The 20,781-nt window shown below is 45.0% G+C and overlaps 1 protein-coding gene across 1 annotated transcript in view; it reads right to left on the reverse strand.

Annotated features, from left to right (window-relative positions):
- Positions 1-20,781, reverse strand: part of IPO13 (importin 13) — a 151,394-nt gene that overhangs the window by 96,319 nt on the left and 34,294 nt on the right. Inside the window, exons 3-4 of the mRNA XM_030205803.1 lie at positions 18,200-18,340; positions 17,005-17,146 (exon numbers count right to left, since the gene is read on the reverse strand). Coding sequence (XP_030061663.1) covers positions 17,005-17,146; positions 18,200-18,340 — 283 coding nt within the window. The remainder of the gene's footprint in view (positions 1-17,004; positions 17,147-18,199; positions 18,341-20,781) is intronic.

The following is a 20,781-nucleotide window of genomic DNA, read 5'->3' on the forward strand; positions in this document are numbered from 1 at the left end:
GGGAGAGGTGACTAAGTGGGAGGCCAGCAAGAAGCAGATTGCAGTAGTCTAAACGAGAGGTGACAAGGGTGTGGATGAGGGTTTTGGCAGAGTGCTCGGAAAGAAAGGGGCGGATTTTATGGATGTTGTAAAGAAAGAAACGACAGGTCTTGGCGATCTGCTGGTTATGAGCAGAGAAGGAGAGAGAAGAGTCAAAGATGACTCCAAGGTTTCGAGCTGAGGAGGCAGGGAGAATGACAGAATCAATTGCTTACAGCAGCAGACTGAGAACCAGTCTGGTCAGGGTTCAAATCTCACTTAACATAAGACCATAACAACATAAGTATTGCCATACAGGAATAGACCGAAGGTCCATCAAACCCAGATTCCTGTTTCCAAAAGTGGCCAATTCAGATTACAAGTACTCGCAAGATCCCAAAATAGTATGATACATTTTATGCTGCTTATCCTAGAAATAAGCAGTGGATTTTCCCCAAGTCCATCTTAATAATTGCTTCTGGACTTTCCTTTTAGGAAGTTATCCAAACCTTTTTTAAACCCTGCTAAGCTAACTGCTTTTACCACATTCTCTGCAACGAATTCCAGAGTTTAATTACACGTTGAGTGAAGAAATATTTTCTCCAATTGGTTTTAAATTTACTACTTTGTAGCTTCATTGCATGCCTCCTAGACTTAGTATTTTTGGAAAGAGTAAACAAGCAATTCATGTCTACCAGTTCAACTCCACTCATTATTTTATAGACCTCCATCATATCTCCTCCTCAGCAGTCTTTTCTCCGAGCTGAAGAGCCCTAGCCGCTTCAACCTTTCCTGATAGGAAAGTCATCCCATCCCCTTTATCATTTTCTTTTTTTTTTTTTTATAAACATTTTTATTATATGAATAAACAATCTCAGGTTACATACAAGAATTGCTAACTGTGTTTCTTTGTTTCATGTAGCATTACATATTCTTGATTGCTGCTGAACTCTCAACTACCTAAATTATCTATTCTAGTACATTATATCACTATCACTCCCTCCCCCCTCCCACCCCTTCTCCTTCTTGGCTAGGCTGACCTCCATTTATATATTGTTCATATGGTTGCCACATTTTCAGAAAATAGTCCATTTTACCCCTTCTCATTGCCGTAAGTTTTGACATTTGATACAAGTGTCCCACTTTGCGAAATACCATTTCTGTAGCTGGTAAAGTCGATTGTTTCCATGCTCTCGCTATTGCTATCTTTGCCGCCACCATATATTGTATCGCCAACTTATGATGAATTGTTTTAATTCCTGTGGGAGGAAAATGCAGCAGGCAATGCTCTATCTTACATGGAAATATCCCTTGTAGTATCGTGTTGACCTGCGCCATCACACCTCTCCAAAATTTCTGTACCTTAGGACATTCCCAAAATATATGTATGAATGTTCCCTTTGCCCCACATTCCCTCCAGCAGGCGGCTGACACTTCCCTATAGATACGTTGCAGCCTATCCGGTGTGTAATACCACCAGTAATATATCTTAAATCCATTCTCCCTCGTGGATTGCGCTAATGATGGTTTAAATAATAGCCCTTTATCATTTTCATCATCCTTCTCTGTACTTTTTCTAATTCCACTATATCTTTTTTGAGATGTAGTGACCAGAATTGCACCCAATATTCGAAGTGTAGTTGAACCATGGAGCGATACAAAGACATTATAACATCCTCATTTTGTTTTCCATTCCTTTCCTAATAATACCTAACATTCTATTTGCTTTCTTAGCCGCCGCACCACACTGAGCAGAAGGTTTCAACGTATCATCAACGACACCTAGATCCCTTTCCTGGTTGGAACTGCTCCTGGTGTTTCCTGTAACTTTAGGCAAGTCATTCCATCTTCCATTTTTTTTTCCTTTTTTATTTTATTAATAAATTTCAATATTTCACTACAAAGTGTAAATATGCAATCGGCATTATTATACAAATGAAATTCAAAATGCAATTAAAGTAATAAAAAAATTCTTAACAGCCTATTTGCCCACAAGCAAAGAAATTAGGTTCCAAGAATTCAAAGGTCTAAAAAGAATTAAAGAAAATTTTAGCGGATGCTACCTCGGGTTACCGACCCTAGCCTGCTATTTAGGGAGGGCATACAACATTCACATCAACTCTAGCATCAATAAATTCTTTAAACTGTTTTGGGTCTACAAACTGAAACGGTTTACCCTCAAGCAATACATTACAAATACAAGGAAATCGTAGTACAAAGTTTACTCCCAGTGCCAACGCTCTAGGGCGCTGCTCCAAAAAAGCCCTGCGCCTTACTTGTGTGGGCCTCGAGAGATCTGGAAAAATTCGAACCTTTGAGCCCAAAAACAAGTTTTCTAAATGTCTTAAGGAAAGTCTTAAAACAGCATTGCGGTCAGGCTCCAGTACAAAAGTGACCAGCATAGTTGATCTCTGTGTAATTATTTCCAGTGAACTTTCCAGGAAGGAAGAAAGATTCATTCCATCCCCCACTACTGGGGGGTTTCCATCAGCCCCCTTCGGGTTCCAGATATAATAGGCCCGTGTAATGGGAGGTAGTGAGTCCTTATCCATTCCAAGAACGTCAACCATATATTTTTTCACCATTTCCAAAGGAGAAATTAAAGGAGATTTGGGGAAATTAAGAAACCTAAGGTTAAGTTTCCTAACCTGGTTCTCCAGGTATTCCATTCGCTTGTGCATGAAATTATTATCTTTAACCAATGCAGTTTCCAAATTCCCCATTTCTTGAAGCTCAGTATTCACTTTCTCTAATTTCAAGGATTGCTGTGCAGTCACTTGCGCTTGGAGCAACGCAGCTTCAGACAGAATTTTAATATCACCAGTGTTTTCTTTCAATGTATTCTGCATAGAGACCTGAATGCCATAAACCATGTCCCACAGTGACTCAAGTGTCACTATTGCTGGTCTAACCACGCCACTAGAGACTGGGAGAGATTGAGGTTGAGCCTCAGCTCGAGATAATCTAGAAACAATGTCTTGAGGCAGTACCTGTAAAGCTGATTGAATTAACTGATCTCGTTCATGAGATCCACTCTCAGTAGCTGCAAAGCTTCCCTCGACCAGGTTCGGTTGAACTACTTCGGTTTCCGTCGCTGTTCGGGCTGCAAACAACTCTCTCCCAGGCTGAGGCGGAGCAATACAATCCACAGGGCTCAAGGAAGCCCCGTTAGGACTGTCAATCGACGGCGATGCGTTGAGAGTTGCAGTAGGGGTCGAAGTTCCCCGAGGACCCGATTGCTGCTTTGGAAATTGCAAGGTTGTCTGCTTCAACATTGAAAAGGTCTCAGGAACCGAGGGATGTTCCTTAACCTTTCCCCTCCGCTTCCCCATCCAGAAAAACGAGGCGGCACAAGCACCAACGGAGCTGAAAACCGAAGCAGCCTCAGGAGCAAACACAGGTGCGTCCGCTCACAGCGCCATCTTGGAACCTCCCCCCATCTTCCATTTTCTCACATACAAAAAAGATTTACAGCCACATTTACTAACCTGTGATAAGCTGTTCAAGCAAGCCATGGTATTCTCAGTGGGATCTAACACTTCAATTAATCCCCACTGTACTTGACTAACTCATCTTGAGTAGGATGTAGTCAGGTGAGTAAATCGAAAAACAAAAACTTTCCTCTTACAGGACTGGGATTTGGATTTTGCTCTCGCCTTTTTCAGTAGTAGCTCAAGATGTGTTATATTCAAGCACACTAGGAATTTCCCTGTCCCTAAGGCAATGGAGACTTGCCCAAGATCAAGCACCGGCTTCCCTGGTTCTCAGCTCACTGCTCTAACCATTAGGCTGCTCCTCCACTCCACTGTGAGCTTCTGAACTGGCTGAACTGGTTTCAGTGAGGAACTGCCTGGAACAGATCTCCTTCTCAACAGTAACAGACTAAACCCAGATAGGGAAGAGAGGGTGAGAGCGAGACAGAGAGAGAGAGAGAGAGAGAGAGAGAGATAGAGAGAGAGAGAGAGAAGGTGAGAGAGAGAGAGGGAGAGTGAGGGACAGAGAGAGAGGGAAACCGGTCAAAGTTAGCCACTTCTGATCTAGGAGTGTCTCTACCAGTGCTTTTTTTGTAGGAAAAAAGGTGCCGGTACTCATAACGTGCCAACCTTAAAGGGCGGGGTCACTATCTATGGCTCTGCCCCCATAGTAGCCACACCCCCACATTAGCCACATACATTTTACTAGCCATGGAGCATATAAAAAGGTAAAATTATGTCTTACCTGATAATTTTCTTTCCATTAGTCCCTCAGATCAATCCAGAGACTTGTGGGTTATGCCCCTCCTCTAACAGGTTAGATAGAGAGAACTCAGAAGTTTGCTACAATAGAGCATGTGCAGCCAGCCTCACTTCAGTATAACGATACCAAAGCAGTAAGAACCATAGAACACTCTCCTGTCTCTGCAAAAGCAGCATAAACTTGGAAGAAACTCTCCGAGCTGCTATAACTTAGAAATGTAAATATAAACACACCCTAACAGCCTTACCCATCCATAGACAAAGGAACGTGAACAGAACCGACTGAAGTATACTGAATCCGATCAGAGATTACGAAAGTGAATTCCAGGGAGGGGCTCTGGATTGATCCGAGGGACTAATGGAAAGAAAATTATCAGGTAAGACATAATTTTACCTTCCATAGCGTCCCCAGATCAATCCTCATCAAGGGTGGGACCGGCCTACTCCGGCCACCAGCACAGAAGTCCCAACAAGCGCCTCTCGACACGCAGCAACATCAAGACGGCAATGCATAACAAAGGAATGTCAAGACGACCAAGACGCCGCTTAACAAATGTCCTCCAACGACACCAGACGACACTCCGCAAAAGAAGAGGCCTGAATAGGGAAAAAATCCCCCAACAACAGGTAAGCCGACGCAATAGCCTCCCTAAGTCACCGATCGACCATGGCCTTAGAGGTCATGTTTGCTTTCTTATGACTTGCGAACAGCACAAAAAGATGATCTGCTTTCGAAACGAATTAGTCGCCTCCATATAACACATCAGAGGTCCCCTAACGTCTAAACCCCGTAGAGCTCGAAAATTGTGAGGGAAATCCTCTTGCTTGAAGGATGGATGGCAACACCACTCCCTGGTTAACGTGAAAACGCATGACTACCTTAGAAACCAAGGACGGCACCCTTCAAATTGTCACTCCTGCCTCCGAAAAAATGGAGAAAGGGGCCCTGCATGAAAGGGCCTGAAGCCATTGCCACCAGAAACACAGTCTTCAACTTGAAAACATTCAAGATCTTTACTCAGGGGCTCGAAAGGAGACCGCTGAAACGCCCTAAGGACCAGGTTCAAATTCTAATCCGGCACCACCAGAACCCAAAGAGGTCTGAGATGCCCTACACCGCTAAGAAAACGAACGAACTCCGGAAGAGACACTAAGGAGTGGCTCCCCGAACGACCCCTCCAGGAAGCCAATGCCGCTAAGTGACCCTTTAAAGTACTTAGCGACAGTTCCTTAACTATCACTTCCTGCAAAAAAGCCAGAACGAACCCAAGAGGGTCTGATTGAGGGGAAATGCCTGCCAAGGAACCCCAAGCCACAAACGACCTCCACACTCCATCATATGCAATAGAAGTGGAACATTTGCGCGCCTGTAACATGGTCCCAAAAACCGCCTCCGGCTATCCTGGACACCTCAGACGCGACCGTACAAAGGCGAGGCCATAAGCCCAAATGGAGCATGATCTTTCATGACTACCAGCCCCTTAAGGATAAGACCCGGCCTGTGAGACAGGTGGAACGGCTAGTCAATCAGAAGGCGAATCAAGCCCGCATACCAAGGATATCTGGGCCAGTCCGGCGCAATAAGTATTACCGGACCTGGAAGACGAGAGATTTCCCCACTACTTGACCGACCATCGGCTACGGAGGAAAGACATATAGAAGCTCCAACGGCCACGGCTGAAGAATAGCGTCCATTCCTTTGGACTAGAGAGTTGCACGGGGACAGAAATCCAACCCATCCCCGCCCGTCCCTGCTGGAATCTTACCCATCCCCACCCATCCCCACTGGAATCTTACCCATCCCCACCCATCCCCGCAAAAATTTAAACCATCCCAACCCGTCCCCACCCGTCCCCACCCGTCCCCACCCGTCCCCACCCGTCCCCGTAAGAATTTAACCATCCCCACCCATCCCCGTAAGAATTTAATAGTACATAAAAGAAAGTTCCAGTCAGCTACCTCAGTCTCTTTCTGGATTTGAGCCACAGCACTGTAGGCAAGGAAGGAATGGAAGCTGGAACTTGGAACACTCTGGTGCACACATGTAAGATTTGTCTCTGATTCACTGGCAGTGTGTGCTGAGAGGCCTCCACATGCACGCGCCAGTAGGTCAGGTGACATCTGATTCTTGTGCCTGTGTCAGAGCTGAGGTCTGTGCACCAGCCTGGGAGCAAAGAGGATTAATAGTAACATAGTAAGTGACAGCAAATAGACCTGAACGGTCCATCCACTCTGCCAATATTCACACTCATGATCAATTCATCATTAAATCAACGAGTGTGATATTATATACTTGATTATGGTCTTTCTTTCGTGTTTCTGGAACAAAGACCACAGAAGTCTATCTGGCCCCATCCTTATGTTCCAACTGCTGGAGTTGCCATCGAAGCCCACTCCAGCCTATTCATGTTCTCATTTGTGGGACGCAGACCGTAAAAGTCTGTCCAGCACTGTCCTCATGTTCCAGCCACTGAAGTTGCTGTCTAAGCCCTTTCCAGCCCATCCTACACCAGATTGCCATGTATGAGACACAGAACATACAAGTCTGCCAGGTATCAGCTCTAATTCATCACAGCCAGAGTCACCATCTAAGTGTCACTTGACATATCCACACACATGCAGCCATTTAAGGTTAGCTTTTATATAACTTCCATTTTCTAATTAGGGATCCTCTGTGTTCATCCCACGCCTTTTTGAATTCCGTCATCATTTGTGACTCTACCACCTCCTTAATGGAAGACTTTCCACATTTATGCTGTTAAAGCAAGGAAGAAGAGGAGGAGGAGGAGGAGACAGCACTCAAATAAATTGGAATTCGGTAGATGAGAGGCTGGTGCAGGTGCAGCTTACACTTCCACGGGAAGCCCACAGAACTGGTTCCATCCCCACGGGAACCCCGCAGGAACTGCCTCCGTCCCCGCGGGAACCCCTCAGAACTGCTTCCATCCCCGCGGGAACCCCGCAGGAACTGCCTCCGTCCCCGCGGGAATCCCGCGGGTTCCGCGGGATTCCCGCGGGGACGGAAGCCGTGCAGCTCTCTACTTTGGACTCAAACTCTCTGTCTCTTAACTGTTGTTGCTCACAGCTTTATTAGTAGTAACAGTGGGATTTGAACCGTCTACCTCTGCATTACAAGACCATGTTACCACTTGGTCACAGCTGCACTTTGCTGAAGAACCGGGTCACCTTGGGATTGTAGAATCAAGCCATGAAATTCATCACCGGAGTCCGCCAGCGATCTGAAATCTCGCTGACAACCGGCGGAGAGAGCTCCCACTACCCGGCATCCAAGCGACTGCGACTGAAAAAGTTGGCCTGTACACTTAGCACTCCCGCTTTGTGAGCCGCCGACAACCGAACTCGACACTTCTCTGCCCCAAGAGACAGCACGGACGCCTCTTCTGCCAGCAGAGCACTTCGAGTTCCGCCCTGCCGAATGACGTACGCTACCGCCGTCGCATTGTCACAGAGAACTTGGACTGGTTGAACTCTCAACAACATCTCGAAAGCTAGGAGCGCCAACTGAAACGCCCGAAGTTCCATGAAATTGAACTGCAACCAACTCCCCTGAGCTGAGTGGCCGAGAACCACACGCCACTCCGACGCGGCGAGAGGCATGCCTCAAGTCAGTATCTGACCTGAGCCAACACCGCAGAGCAAAAGAAGCTCGCGGTGTCCAGGGAAAAAGAATCGAAGAACCTTGGAAAGGAAAGACCAACGGCTGAGTAGATACCATTGCAAAGGCCGCATGCGGCTCCGGGCCCAAGGCACGACCCCTGAACATAGTCCAACGCTGTTGGAGCCTTCAGACGAATGAGGGAAGAAACCTGGCACAGCTTCGCCCGTTGCTGTTCCGGAAGAAAAACTCCGCCCTGACGGGTATCAGTCGTACTACCAGGTACACCAGAGACAGATGGTGTAGCAGCATATGTCTGTAGTACCATTGCATGCTACAAAAAGCAAGCTACAGTGGGTCGTGAAGCCGCACCCCTAGAGCTCAGTGCTTACTCTCAGCTGATTGCAACCACTATTAAGCTATCTCTACACTGAAGTAGCTCCTGGGCCACTCCTCATGAAATTTAGGTACCCCATAAGAAACAATTAGAGGTACCGGGAACGCTGCAGTACCAGGCAGCTGAGGCTAATATGTAAAAGTGTGTCCAGTATCAGTGTGCTAAGAGAGAGAGAGAAAAGCAAAATTTAAAACTGAAGAGTTCTGAAAACTGTTCCAGTCATGTAAGAACTACTTGGCCAAGGAAGCTATAAGAGATAATGAAATAAAACATGCCCCACTGGAAATCTAGCTGAGCCCACAGTATCTAATAGGATGGAAAAACCAGCCTTGAACCTATAACCTTCAGGCTGAAAGGCCAGCAGCCCTCCTCAATAAAACTAGATTGATGTAACCAATACCCACCGAGCAAATGCCACCAGGGGAGCCCAGAGGGTGCAGGGTTACCAAGGAAACCGAGAGAAACCTGAGAGGTCTGCACTAGCCTCAAAATGAAACATTTCTCACAGAAACATCTAGTCAACAGTCTTAAGCCTGACTACTAAAACACTGTACTGCCATGTCTGAGAAAGAAGAAGAGTGGAAGAGTGAAAACCTAGGTTAGGATCCCTAATCCTGATCCCTTCCTCCCTTCCATTAAAGATGTACACACCCCCTGAACCTCCTCAAGGAGGGTCCAGAAATAGTCTTACTGTAACTCACCTCGAGAAGCTCAGACATCTCTACCAGGAGACTTTCAAATAGGCAGTACTTTCCAAGCAGCAGCATAAGGCTCTCACTGTCATAGCACAGCTGCAGGGGACTAAAGGGTCACCTACCTCGCCCCTGGAAAGCTGAGGAAGACTCAAAGCTGTGGAAAACCAATATGCAGAAACTGGAGTGCTCCACACTAGGTTCCCAATCACATTCCTGAAAGATCTACATTTAAAACTGCCTGAATTGCAAGCACATCAGAACCCAGGGGAGCACTGGGGCCTCAGCAGTGCCATGTGGAGTGGCAATAAAGATGGAGCTATACTAGATTGTAAGCTCTTGAGCAGGGACTGTCTCTTTATGACACACTGAGCCTGCAAATAGGTGGGAAAATGTGGGATACAAACGCAACAAATAAATAAATGTCAGGTGTTCAGCGTTGCAAGTGTTTGGTAGCGCATACAAATGCTAATAATCAAGCGCGCACATACACCCAAGAACAGAATAGCCTCATGAAACTAACAGGCTTCCGCCGGCTCCTAGTGCCCGACCAAATGGAAGAGCCAACCGCAGAGGATATAAAATTAGAACTTACAATGCCTGTATAAAGAACGGAATCAGTTCTTCCCTTTAAAGAGCCTGGTCGCGGTGAGGTCAACTCCCTCCCCCGCGGGCAACTCCCTCTGTTCAAGGTGCCCTGAAAAGGATTCCCCTGACCCTGGGACACCCTCCGAATCCATATGTCGTCCCAGGGTTATTATGGAGGGCTAAGTGACTTGCTCACGGACAGAAGGAGCAGCAGAGGGAAATGAACCCAGACAGCCAGGTTCAAAGCCTGCTGCACTAACCATTATGCTACTCCTCCACTCTACCGGCCCCTTAAACCCAATCGGGCCGTCTTAGGCGGCTTCTGTACGAACTCAGAGCCCGAGGCAGCAGAGCCTCGAAAATGGCCGCCTCCTGCCCCTCTCCCTCAGAGCGCAATAAAAACGCTTTGAGCAAAAGAGTAAAAACTCCGGGGGAAATGCCCTCATAATAGCCTTTTCCGGGAGAGAAATCGAGGCTTCTCTGTCGGAGGGAGCCCCAGCAGATCCCGCCGCCGCATCCTGAGACCGCGGCGCTAGCGAGAAAATGGCGCCGGCGGATCAACCGGTCCAGTCACAGACTTTCCCGCCAAGCGAGAAACGATCCCTTTTGGTGCCATGGTGCCCAACACGCAATCCCCTGATCCGCACTATGACTCACTACCGTCGCGGAACAAAACTCACAGGGAAGCGACGTGCCACCGTGCCCCGCAGCGCGAGCTGTGCTTAACGGACTCCAACAGAACGGACATAGCCCCAAAAGCCTTACCTTCTCCGCAGTCCCAGCCCTGCTCACGTTCCAATTAAGCTGAACGGAGAATTGTTCCAAGCGCCAAGCAAGACAAAATGAGGCTGGACTGGAGAATCGTTCCGTCTGGTTCTTTTTTTTTTTTTTTTTTTAAGAGACAGGAGAGGAATACAGTCAAAATCCTCAACAGAATTTAAGTAGGCTGACAGGGGGAGAAGGGTAGGGACCTGGCACCACCAGGTGTATCCCAGAATGTGCTCCAGCACCTCAACCCCAGAGAAAGCTCAACACACCCGAGGGAACGGGATAAGAGCCTCAGGCCACAGAGCTGCACTTTATGCTCCCTTTTACCTGCTAGATAGAGAGAATACTGAAGTGAGGCTGGCTGCACATGCTCTATTGTAGCAAACTTCTGAGTTCTCTCTATCTAACCTGCTAGAGGAGGGGCATAACCCACAAGTCTCTGGATTGATCTGGGAACGCTATGGAATGTATCATTGAAAATAGTACATAAGTCCCTAGGCCCAAAACAAGAACCCTGAAGACTGATTATAAACTAATAAAAATGTAGACAAAAAAATCAGCTACAACCTTATGCGTGGAAAGGCAGCACTATAATTACACCAATCTCTAAAACATCAGTAGACAACCTAGTGAAACAAACAAAAAAAAAAAAAAAAAAAAAAAGGGCTGCAAAATACTGCACCTTGATCACACATGAAAAACACATGACACAACAGATATGAAGGCAAAATAATGAACTGGAAAGTTACTTCAAGAAGTCAGACTCAGCATGCAGCAATACTAGAAAAATTGGATTGAAACTTGCATGCAAAATATCACAGATGCACATTTCCAAAAGCTGACATATTCCAATTAATAAATTCTGAATAAAAAAATGTTTTCTACCATTGCTGTCTGAGCATTTAGTTTTTCTATTAGCTTTGGTCCCAGTGTCTTCTGTTTTACGCAGTGTCTTCTTTCCATTTCATATTTTTTCTCTCACCATGTCCACCATCCTTCTGTGTCCTTATGCATCTTCCTTCCTTTGTTTTTCCTTCTCTCCATCCTTGTCCAACATTTCTTCTCTCTTCCCTGCCCTCCACTCCATCCATGTCCAGTATTTCTCCTCCCTTCCCTCCCCTCCATCCATGTGCATCTCCTTCCTGACTTCCCTCCCCTCCATCCATCCATCCATGTCTAGCAATTCTCCTCTTTCCCCTGCCCTCCCCTCCATCCATCCATGTCCAGCGATCTTTTCTCTCCCCCTGCCCTCCCCTCCATCCATCCATGTCCAGCGATCTCTTCTCTCCCCCTGCCCTCCCCTCCTCTCCATGTCCAGCGATCTGTTCTCTTCCACCTGCCCTCCCCTCCATGTCCAGCGATGAGCTCTCTTCCCCCTGCCCTCCCCTCCATGTCCAGCGACGAGTTCTCTTCCCCCTGCCCTCCCCTCCCCTCCATGTCCAGCGATTCTCCCTGCCCTCCCTCAGCTCCCCGACAGCCCTCCTCTTCGTTCTTTCCTGCCCCCCCCCCCCCCGCCCAGCGTTTAACCTTTTACTGTCCATGGCAGCGACGTCAGTAAAGAAGGCGGCACTGCAGGCTGGCTTCCATCTTCTCCCTTCCCTCTTCACACAGTGTCCTGCCTTCTTCGATGATGCATTTCCTGTTTCCGCGATGGCGGACACTGTGTGAAGAGGGAAGGGAGAAGCTGGAGGCCAGCCTGCAGTGCCTTCTTCTTTACTGACGTCACTGCCATGGACAGTAAAAGGGTTAAACGCTTGGGGGAGGAGGAGGAACGGAGCTGAGTCGGGAGGGAAGGAGACCTGCGCCTGTGGGGTAGAGAATAAAAAGGTGCCGGTATGCCGTACCGTTGAGTACCGGCACAAAAAAAAACACTGGTCTCTACAGGTCCCAAAGAACAACAAGAGTCTCGAAACACAAGAGGCTGTTCTATTTCACTCTTATCTTTAGATATATTCACCACTCTTACCCAGAGATTCAGCATGGCTCACAACACAATTAAAACAACAACTACATCACAAAAAAAAAAAATCAACACATCAAAATTAAAGGAATTAAACTGCAGAACTGCCCATCCAAGTCTCCCCCTTCAGCACTCCTGTCATTAAAAAATATATATATATCTTAAAAATAAAAACTCTCTCTCTATATCTATCTATCTATCTATCTATATATATAACAGTGAGGTGAATGCAAGGAGGATATCAAATAGTCTTTATTGGAAAACAGCTAATAAAACGACCCGACACGGCCGCGTCATTGTTCTTTCTCCTTCACAGACACAGGTCTATAATGGATCTCATTGGTTCTCTCTTACATAGGGGCTGGTTTAATCTATTCTTCACACAGAGATAGTGTATCATATTTCTAACATATGTTGCATGGACACCAATATTTAAGTTGTTTATATGCAAATGTATGAAGTTATTTTCATGTTCTATTCATATCTCACAGCCAAGACTCTAGAGCTAGAACTTTGACCACCATCTCGCTGTTAAGCATGTTTACCATATCAGAGGTACTTTCATAGTTTCTTTGCTCATCCATACACCACAAATTCATGCGTTTTATTAACCCAAACTTTTATATATAATTTTTATATACATTTTCTTCCTTCATTTTTACTTTTTTATTTATTATTGTATTCCATTTGTATTCTATTTGCAATATCATTTAAGTGTCACTTCACCTTACATTTAGATGCTTAGATGTGAGTTTTATTATTGTATTTTACTACTTTATCTAAATATTTGTTCAATTATTTATTTAATTACTTATCTATTTAATTATTATATGGCCTCATTTATTTTATGTTGGTTTTTACATATTTATGTTTGTTTTTATGTAGATTCACCAGATCCCTGAGGCAGGCCTTTGGTGCTGAAACACAGCTGTTTCAGGTCGGTGTTTTAGCTGTTTTCCACTAAAGACTATTTGATATCCTCCTTGCATCCACCTCACTGCTTTGTTGCCCACTTCTACATGAGGTCTGATCCTCCTTTCTGCTTGTTTCTTTTATTTATTTATTAAGGTATTTATACCCCACATTATCCCCACAGACATGCAGGCTCAATGTGGCTTACATAAACGAGAGAGCGAGAGAGAGAGAACGAACTCCGGGTGACATCAGATACAAATGAGAATAGAAGAGTAGAAGGGCAAGAAAGAAAGGATAATTTCTTGTTTTATTTTTAAATCCTTTTATGGCCATTTTCGATGCATAAGGTATATAGCATCTCGGAGTCCTAGCTTCTCTAACAGAAAGACTCTCCTTTAATGCAGTGGCTCATTCCTCATTTCCCCAGGCTAATCTTACTCCTGATGCACTATGAAAATTTAATGAGGGGAAAATTACTTAAGATAACTGTACTAAAGGGAAGTGCACTGGGCATGCAAAACACATGCAAATCGCTAAATAAGAATTTGCTCTCCACATAAAAAAACTGCATTAAAATCTAGCATGGCTTTTTCCTCTTCTTTTAGCATTGAATCTTTTTGCTGGCAGCACAGAAGCAAAAGGGTGATCTGAGGTGAAGTGCTACAATTACTAAATAAACTCCAACTTCTACAAAACACAGCTGCCAGAAGTATTTTCAAGTGTATAAAGCCCAACAGGACCACTCTTCTTTTGATAAAACTTCAATGGCTTCCAGTAAGAGGACACGTAATAACATTTCTTGTTTTATTTTTAAATCCTTTTATGGCCATTTGAGTGCTTTGTTAAAACAAAAGTTCATAATTTTCATTCTTATGGTCAAAACTTGCTTAATTTTCCATCTATCAAAGGGTTATTTTTTATAACAAAGATTTAAACAGGTTCCCCCCCCCCCCCCTGGAATAGTGTTCCTGTGGAAATTAAGCAAGACATTTTATTACTCCTTCCATAAAGAATTACAACACTTTTCTTTTCAGTAAATTGTTAACTATGTAAAAAATTTTGTCATGTATTTTTCACAAGGATTTTGTTATCCCAAAATTATTTTGGCCTCTTTATTGTCCACAGCTGAGGAGCATTTGGGAATAGGTGGTTTATAAAAATTAGATTAGAACCCCCCCCCCCCCCTCCTGCAGCGTGCCACTGTGTGAAAAGTACCACCATCCATGTAAAGGTCACTGTACATTAATGATGCATTTCAGATCATCCTCACTGCTTTCTGATGTTTTCAGCACTGCTGAGTAATTATAAATCTGAGCCCTAGTATTATTATTTACTAGTAAAAAAGCCCCGTTTCTGATGCAAGTGAAACGGGGGCTAGCAAGGTTTTCTTCAGAGTGTGCATGTGGGAGTGTGTGTCCCTGCCCTCTGCCCTCTCTCCCTCCCCACTCCCCCCTCCGAGTCCAGTGCTTCAGTGTTAAGTTTCCTGCTGTTCTGTGTTTGTGTTACAGAGAGTGAGGGCATCTCTCTCCCCTCCCCCCTCTGAGTCCTTCACTGTTACAGAGAGAGGGATTTCGTGCTGTGCTGTTTTCCCTCACTCATGAGGAAACTGGATATCTCTGGCGCTTCACACTTCCGGCTGGAGGCTTCATAGAACGTTGGTCTTGCGTTTTATATATATAGATTTTTATGTGTTACATTTGCATCCCACATTTTCCCACCTATTTGCAGGCTCAATGTGGCTTACATAGTATTGGAGAAGCATTCGCCAGTACCGCTTTGAACAAATACAGGAGGAAGAGTTAAATTATGTCCAGTTCTAGCTTTGGTTTTGTCATGCTACTGGGTTAAGGCATTTAAGTTGGATGGTTAGGGTATGCCTTTTTGAACAAGTTAGTTTTGAGTAGTTTCCGGAAGTTTAGGTGGTCATATTTTGTTTTCAAGGCACTTGGTAATGCGTTCCATAGTTGTGTGCTTATATAGGAGAAGCTGGACGCATAGGTTGATTTGTATTTGAGTCCTTTGCAGCTTGGGTGATGGAGATTTAGATATGTTCTTGTTGATCTAAATGTGTTTCTGGTTGGTAGGTCTATGAGGTCAGTCATGTATCCCGGGGCTTCTCCGTAGATGATTTTGTGAACCAGGGTGCAGATTTTGAACGCAATACGTTCTTTGATTGGGAGCCAGTGTAGTTTTTCTCGTAGTGGTTTGGCGCTTTCGAATCTCATTTTTCCATATATAAGCCTAGCTGCTGTGTTTTGTGCTGTCTGGAGTTTCTTTATGATTTGTTCTTTGCTTCCCGCATAGATTCCACTGCAGTAGTCCAAATGGCTCAGTACCATGGATTTTACCAGGTTACGGAATATTTTCCTCGGGGGAAAAAAGGTTTCACTCGTTTGAGCTTCCAAATTGAGTGGAACATTTTCTTTTTTTTTTTTTTAATGTTTGAATATTTTTATTAAGCATCATTACAATGCAACAATGTAAACGTATTCATTTTTCCCCACTTTTCCCTCCCCCCTCCCAGCTCTATTTCAACTGTCCTTATTGGGTTAATCGCTGAAATCGAGACCACAGTTCAGAAGATGAGTTGTACCTTCCCATTCTTTTGTCCGTTAGTTGCTCCAATTCCCCGACCAGGGAAAGTTTCAGAGTCCAGTCCAGCTCTGAGGGAGCCATCTGTTTCTTCCAGTGCATTGCAATGACACTCTTAGCCGCTGTTAAACAAATCCTCTTAAGGCGTCTTTGCCATTTAGTTCCCAAAAGACGAGTGGAACATTTTCTTTGTTGTAGCTTTCACTTGACTCTCTAGTGTGAGGTTTCAGTTGATTGTAACGCCAAGAATTTTCAGGCTGTCTGAGATAGGGAGGGTGTAATCTGGAGTGGTTATGTTGGTGGGTTTGTTCATGTTATATTGGGATGAGAGGATGAAACTGTGTGTTTTTTCTGTGTTAAGTTTTAGTTGAAATGCATTCGCCAAGGACATATCTAAATTTCAGGATGTCTACAACAAATATTCATCCAGTACTTAGTACACTGTATTCTACAAACCCAAATAGTCTGTGGTTCTGGGAACCAGCCTGGCCTGTCCCTGCAACAGATGGCTTTGTAAGCTGTCAGTTCCTTGCACAGCTTGCCAAGAGCATTCAGTACTTTGATGCAGCAAAATCCCTCTCACTGCTCATTTCCCATGAGTCCAGAAAGCGAGCAGGTAGCTATCAGCTGCTCTGTCCCTGCTGGGAGCTCCAGGACATTGAATATTCATCTCCAATTATCATCGGTGACACATTCCAACACAATGGAAGGCCTCATCCAAACTGCAGCTGGTGCCAAGGCACAGATAAAACATTCTCAGCTGAAATGACCACATCTGTGGGTAAATAAAGCTGCCTCTGCCATTTTAATTATTCATGTTGATCAGGTTCTTTACTAGCCCTTTTCGTCGTGTTATGAAATCTGGCATCATATTCCCAACAGCCAGTTCTGCTTATCTTCCTGAAACTAGTCCCACCTTTCCTTCCAGCACCATCTGCATAACTCCGATGGCTGGACCCAGTACTATCCCAACTCCTGTTTAACTGCAGTAGCCAGTAACAGGGTTTGGGCTTGGACAGAAACTGTATTTTTGAAATTGTGCTCTCCCTTGTACAGATATTGTCTGAAAATGACAGAATAATTAAACCCACGCCTAGTACCATCTCTACCCCAACTCTATGGTCCTGTCTCCAAGCCCTCCCCCTGCCACCATCTCCTCTCTCTTACAGACAGCCCTGACCCTGCCCGAACACCATCACCACCCATGCTCCCACATAACTCACCTGTAGCGTGTACCAGAAAGTCAGGGTGAGGGAGCTGGTGGTTTCATTGACAGGATAGTGCCCTGGGATGCCCGTGCAAAACATGATCATATTGACAAGTGCTAGGAAACTCTGCCAGTGTTCCACCTGGTCCAGAAGTGCCCTAGGACAGAAAGTCTGACGGTCACATTGTAATTCCAACTCAATATTATCTAGAGGCCGACATAAATGACAAGTGCCCCCTCCCCCCATCATGCACTGCTCTATTGGATTTCAGCATCTAGAAGCAATGAATGAGAAAATAACTAAGCATAAGGAACTTCTGTATAACAACTGCTTTGGCCATTACTGGATTTCTCTTTTGGCCCATGTAGGCATTAAGGTTCAAAGCTTTCTGCAGGACCCTGAAGGAAGATTCTACAGATCTCTTGGGATACCTGCAGTGCAAGTTACATTTGCATACTGCCATTACTCAGTGAGACAGGCACTGAAGGAGAACTTAACATGATCATTAGCAACAATGTGCACAATGGAAAGTCACCACCTTCCATAATACTGAAGCCTCCATATATATGGTAAACTTCGCATTTCTCACTTTTTTTCTGTGCATCTCATTACAATAGCCCCTTTGGCAATCAATTAGTTACTACGGTTGTGCAGCCCCAAAATATTCATTTTGCATCATTGCCCATGTCATTTCCAGGAATTTAAGTTTTACTCTGCAGTTTTTCTCATACGGAAGAAACATCAGAAAGCGTGCACACTTTTCACAAGGAGAGCACACTTTCCCAACAGTACATGTGCAATGGTTCGTGCACTATCAGGAAACAGTGCTCACTATTGATAACTTACAAAAACACAAAAATTGTGTGATTTTTCCTGTCTTTCAAGAAACAATGACTTGAAACGACATGGGAACATTTTTCACGTCACTTCAAATAAATGCACTTCCCTATTAATTCCTGGAGGAAAGAATCACATGACTAAAATGAGGTAAACTCACAATTTCTCTGCTCAACACAAAAATGCCACAAGAATAAGTAAATGAACACAAAGACAAACATCATACCTACAAATGACCCACACTATAGATACATGTGCACCCTACCCCGAGAAACGCTCCAATGGTGCAGGCACTTGAATACAACCCTCAGCCTCCATGCCATAGCATAGGTACATTTGCCCTCCCCCTCCCTAAACCCGCCAACACACTCACCGTGAATGATTTTCTCCCAGTGCCACAGCAATTCGGCAAATGCCATGCGACGTCTCCATATCTCCACTCTGCACTGCCTGGCGGAGCTGATCTTGAAGCCCCAAGACTTGAGGTATAAGTTTCAAGAGAGTGTTCACATATCTGTGGTGAAAAGGCATGACAGCACGCATGAGAAAAAGCAGAAAGACCACCACACATACTCCGACTCTCTACCCTGTATAGCCTTAATATTGTAATGCAACCTCTCAGTTCTGGCAGCAAAGCAAGTGATATTCTGGAGTTGGTCAGAGGTATCAGCAGCTGTGAAGCCATTTTTCCAGTTGATTCATGATTGGTTAAGACAGACTAGTTTGGTACTGAGATGTTGGAAAGAAGGGGAAAGGAGACGGGATCTGATTTACTGCCTTTCTGTGGCTACAATCAAAGCGGTTTACACATTATATACAGGTACTTATTTTGAACCTGGGCCAATGGAGGATTAAACGACTTGCCCAGAATCACAAGGAGCTGCAGTGGGAATTGTACCCAGTTCCCCATGTTCTTAGGTTGCTGAACTAACCATTAGGCTACTCATCCAGTTAGAGTTGCTTAAAAGACAGTGGAATTACAATAGTCAAGGAGTGAAATAAGAGACAGCTAATAAAAAGGATGTGATCAGGAGAGCAGCTGATGCCCCTGGCACATCTGAGGGGTAGGGAGGGCACATACTGGCTTGGACCAATAGTCCATCTCTCTCATTTCTTCTTTTACATTGACTTTGCACAATCTGACCAGGATATCAGGATTAACCTTCTAAAGCTTCCATATGCACTCTCACTGTAATATGCTATAGAAGACCTCAGCATTGCGCTGAACCCAAAACACAGTATCTTCCAGTGGGTTATGCTGGAAACGCAAGGACCAAGGCTGTGATCCTACAGCAGGAAGCTTATGACAACATAGATGCTGTATGCCCAGAAGCATTCTCTCATTTACAGAAAAACAAACGCAGCTGTTTGCCTCAAACCAACAGCTACCTGAACGGCAGGAAACCAAGGAGACCAAAGCAGATGGGAAACCTCTTTGGAAGTCCCTGGAAAGTAGGCCAAGGCTGAGATATGTTGCATGGTAACTTCCACTGGGTGCACCGAGTTTCTACCATTGTTCACGCTAAGAAACTCAGATAGAAAAGAATGATTTTACTAAAGCACCAGCAAGGAAGTGGTTATTTATGAACCAGCCAGCACCAATGGGAGAGAACAGAGCTAGGGAACCTGAAAGTCTGCTTGTGAATTCTATCATAGTAACATAGTAGATGACGGCAGAAAAAGACCTGCACGGTCCATCTAGTCTGCCCACGATAAACTCATATGTGTATACCTTACCTTGATTTGTACCTATCTTTTTCAGGGCACAAACCGTATAAGTCTGTCCAGCAGTATTTCCCGCCTCCCAACCACCAGTCCCGCCTCCCATCACCAGCTCTGGCACAGACCCCGTATAAGTCAGCCCTCCCCTATCCTAGCCTCTCAACCATCAACCCCTCTTCCCCCCGCCACCCAATTTCAGCTAAGCTTCTGTGGATCCATTCCTTCTGCACAGGATTCCTTTATGCCTATCCCACGCATGTTTGAATTCCGTTACAGTTTTCATGTCCACCACCTCCCGCGGGAGGGCATTCCAAGCGTTCACCACCCTCTCCGTGAAGAAATACTTCCTGACATCTTTCCTGAGTCTGCCCCCCTTCAATCTCATTTCATGTCCTCTCGTTCTACCGCCTTCCCATCTCCGGAAAAGATTCGTTTGCGGATTAATACCTTTCAAATATTTGAACGTCTGTATCATATCACCCCTGTTCCTCCTTTCCTCTATCACTGACATATCTTCTGTGCATTTCCCTACTTACACAAACAAAGGGTACAGCAGACCTTAAGGTCCATCTATTCCACCCACTTCCTGGTACACTGACTTTGGCAATCCGCCTGTCTCCCCACTCACATCTTTATTACTCATTCTTTAATTTTAGAGGGTGAGGTCATTTAAGAAACATAGAAACATGACGGCAGATAACGGCCATATGACCCATCCAGTCTGCCCATCCTCTGTAACCCCCAATTCTACCTGTTCCTAAGTGATCCCACATGCTTATCCCATGCCTTTTTAAATTCTGGAACAGTCCTCGACTCCACCACCTCCACTGGGAGGCCATTCAACGCCTCCACCATCCTTTCTGTGAAATAATACTTCCTTAGATTACTCCTAAGCCTATTCCCTCTTAACTTCGTCATATGCCCCCTCATTCCAGAGCTCTCCTTCATTTGAAAAAGGCTCTCTTCCTGTACATAAATGCCCTTGAGATATTTAAATGTTTGTATCATGTCTCCTCTCTCCCTCCTCTCTTCCAGTGTATACATGTTGAGGTTCATAAGCCTGTCCCTATAATATTTGCATTCAAGACCGCTTACTAATTTCGTAGCCGCCCTCTGGACCGACTTCATCCTGTTTATATCTTTCTGTAGGTGCGGTCTCCAGAACTGCACGCAGTACTCCAAATTTACATCAGGCGTGGATGCTGTTCGAAAATACCATCCTGGAAGCCCAGG

Source organism: Microcaecilia unicolor, chromosome 6 (assembly GCF_901765095.1).
Source record: "Microcaecilia unicolor chromosome 6, aMicUni1.1, whole genome shotgun sequence".
NCBI lineage: Eukaryota > Metazoa > Chordata > Amphibia > Gymnophiona > Siphonopidae > Microcaecilia > Microcaecilia unicolor.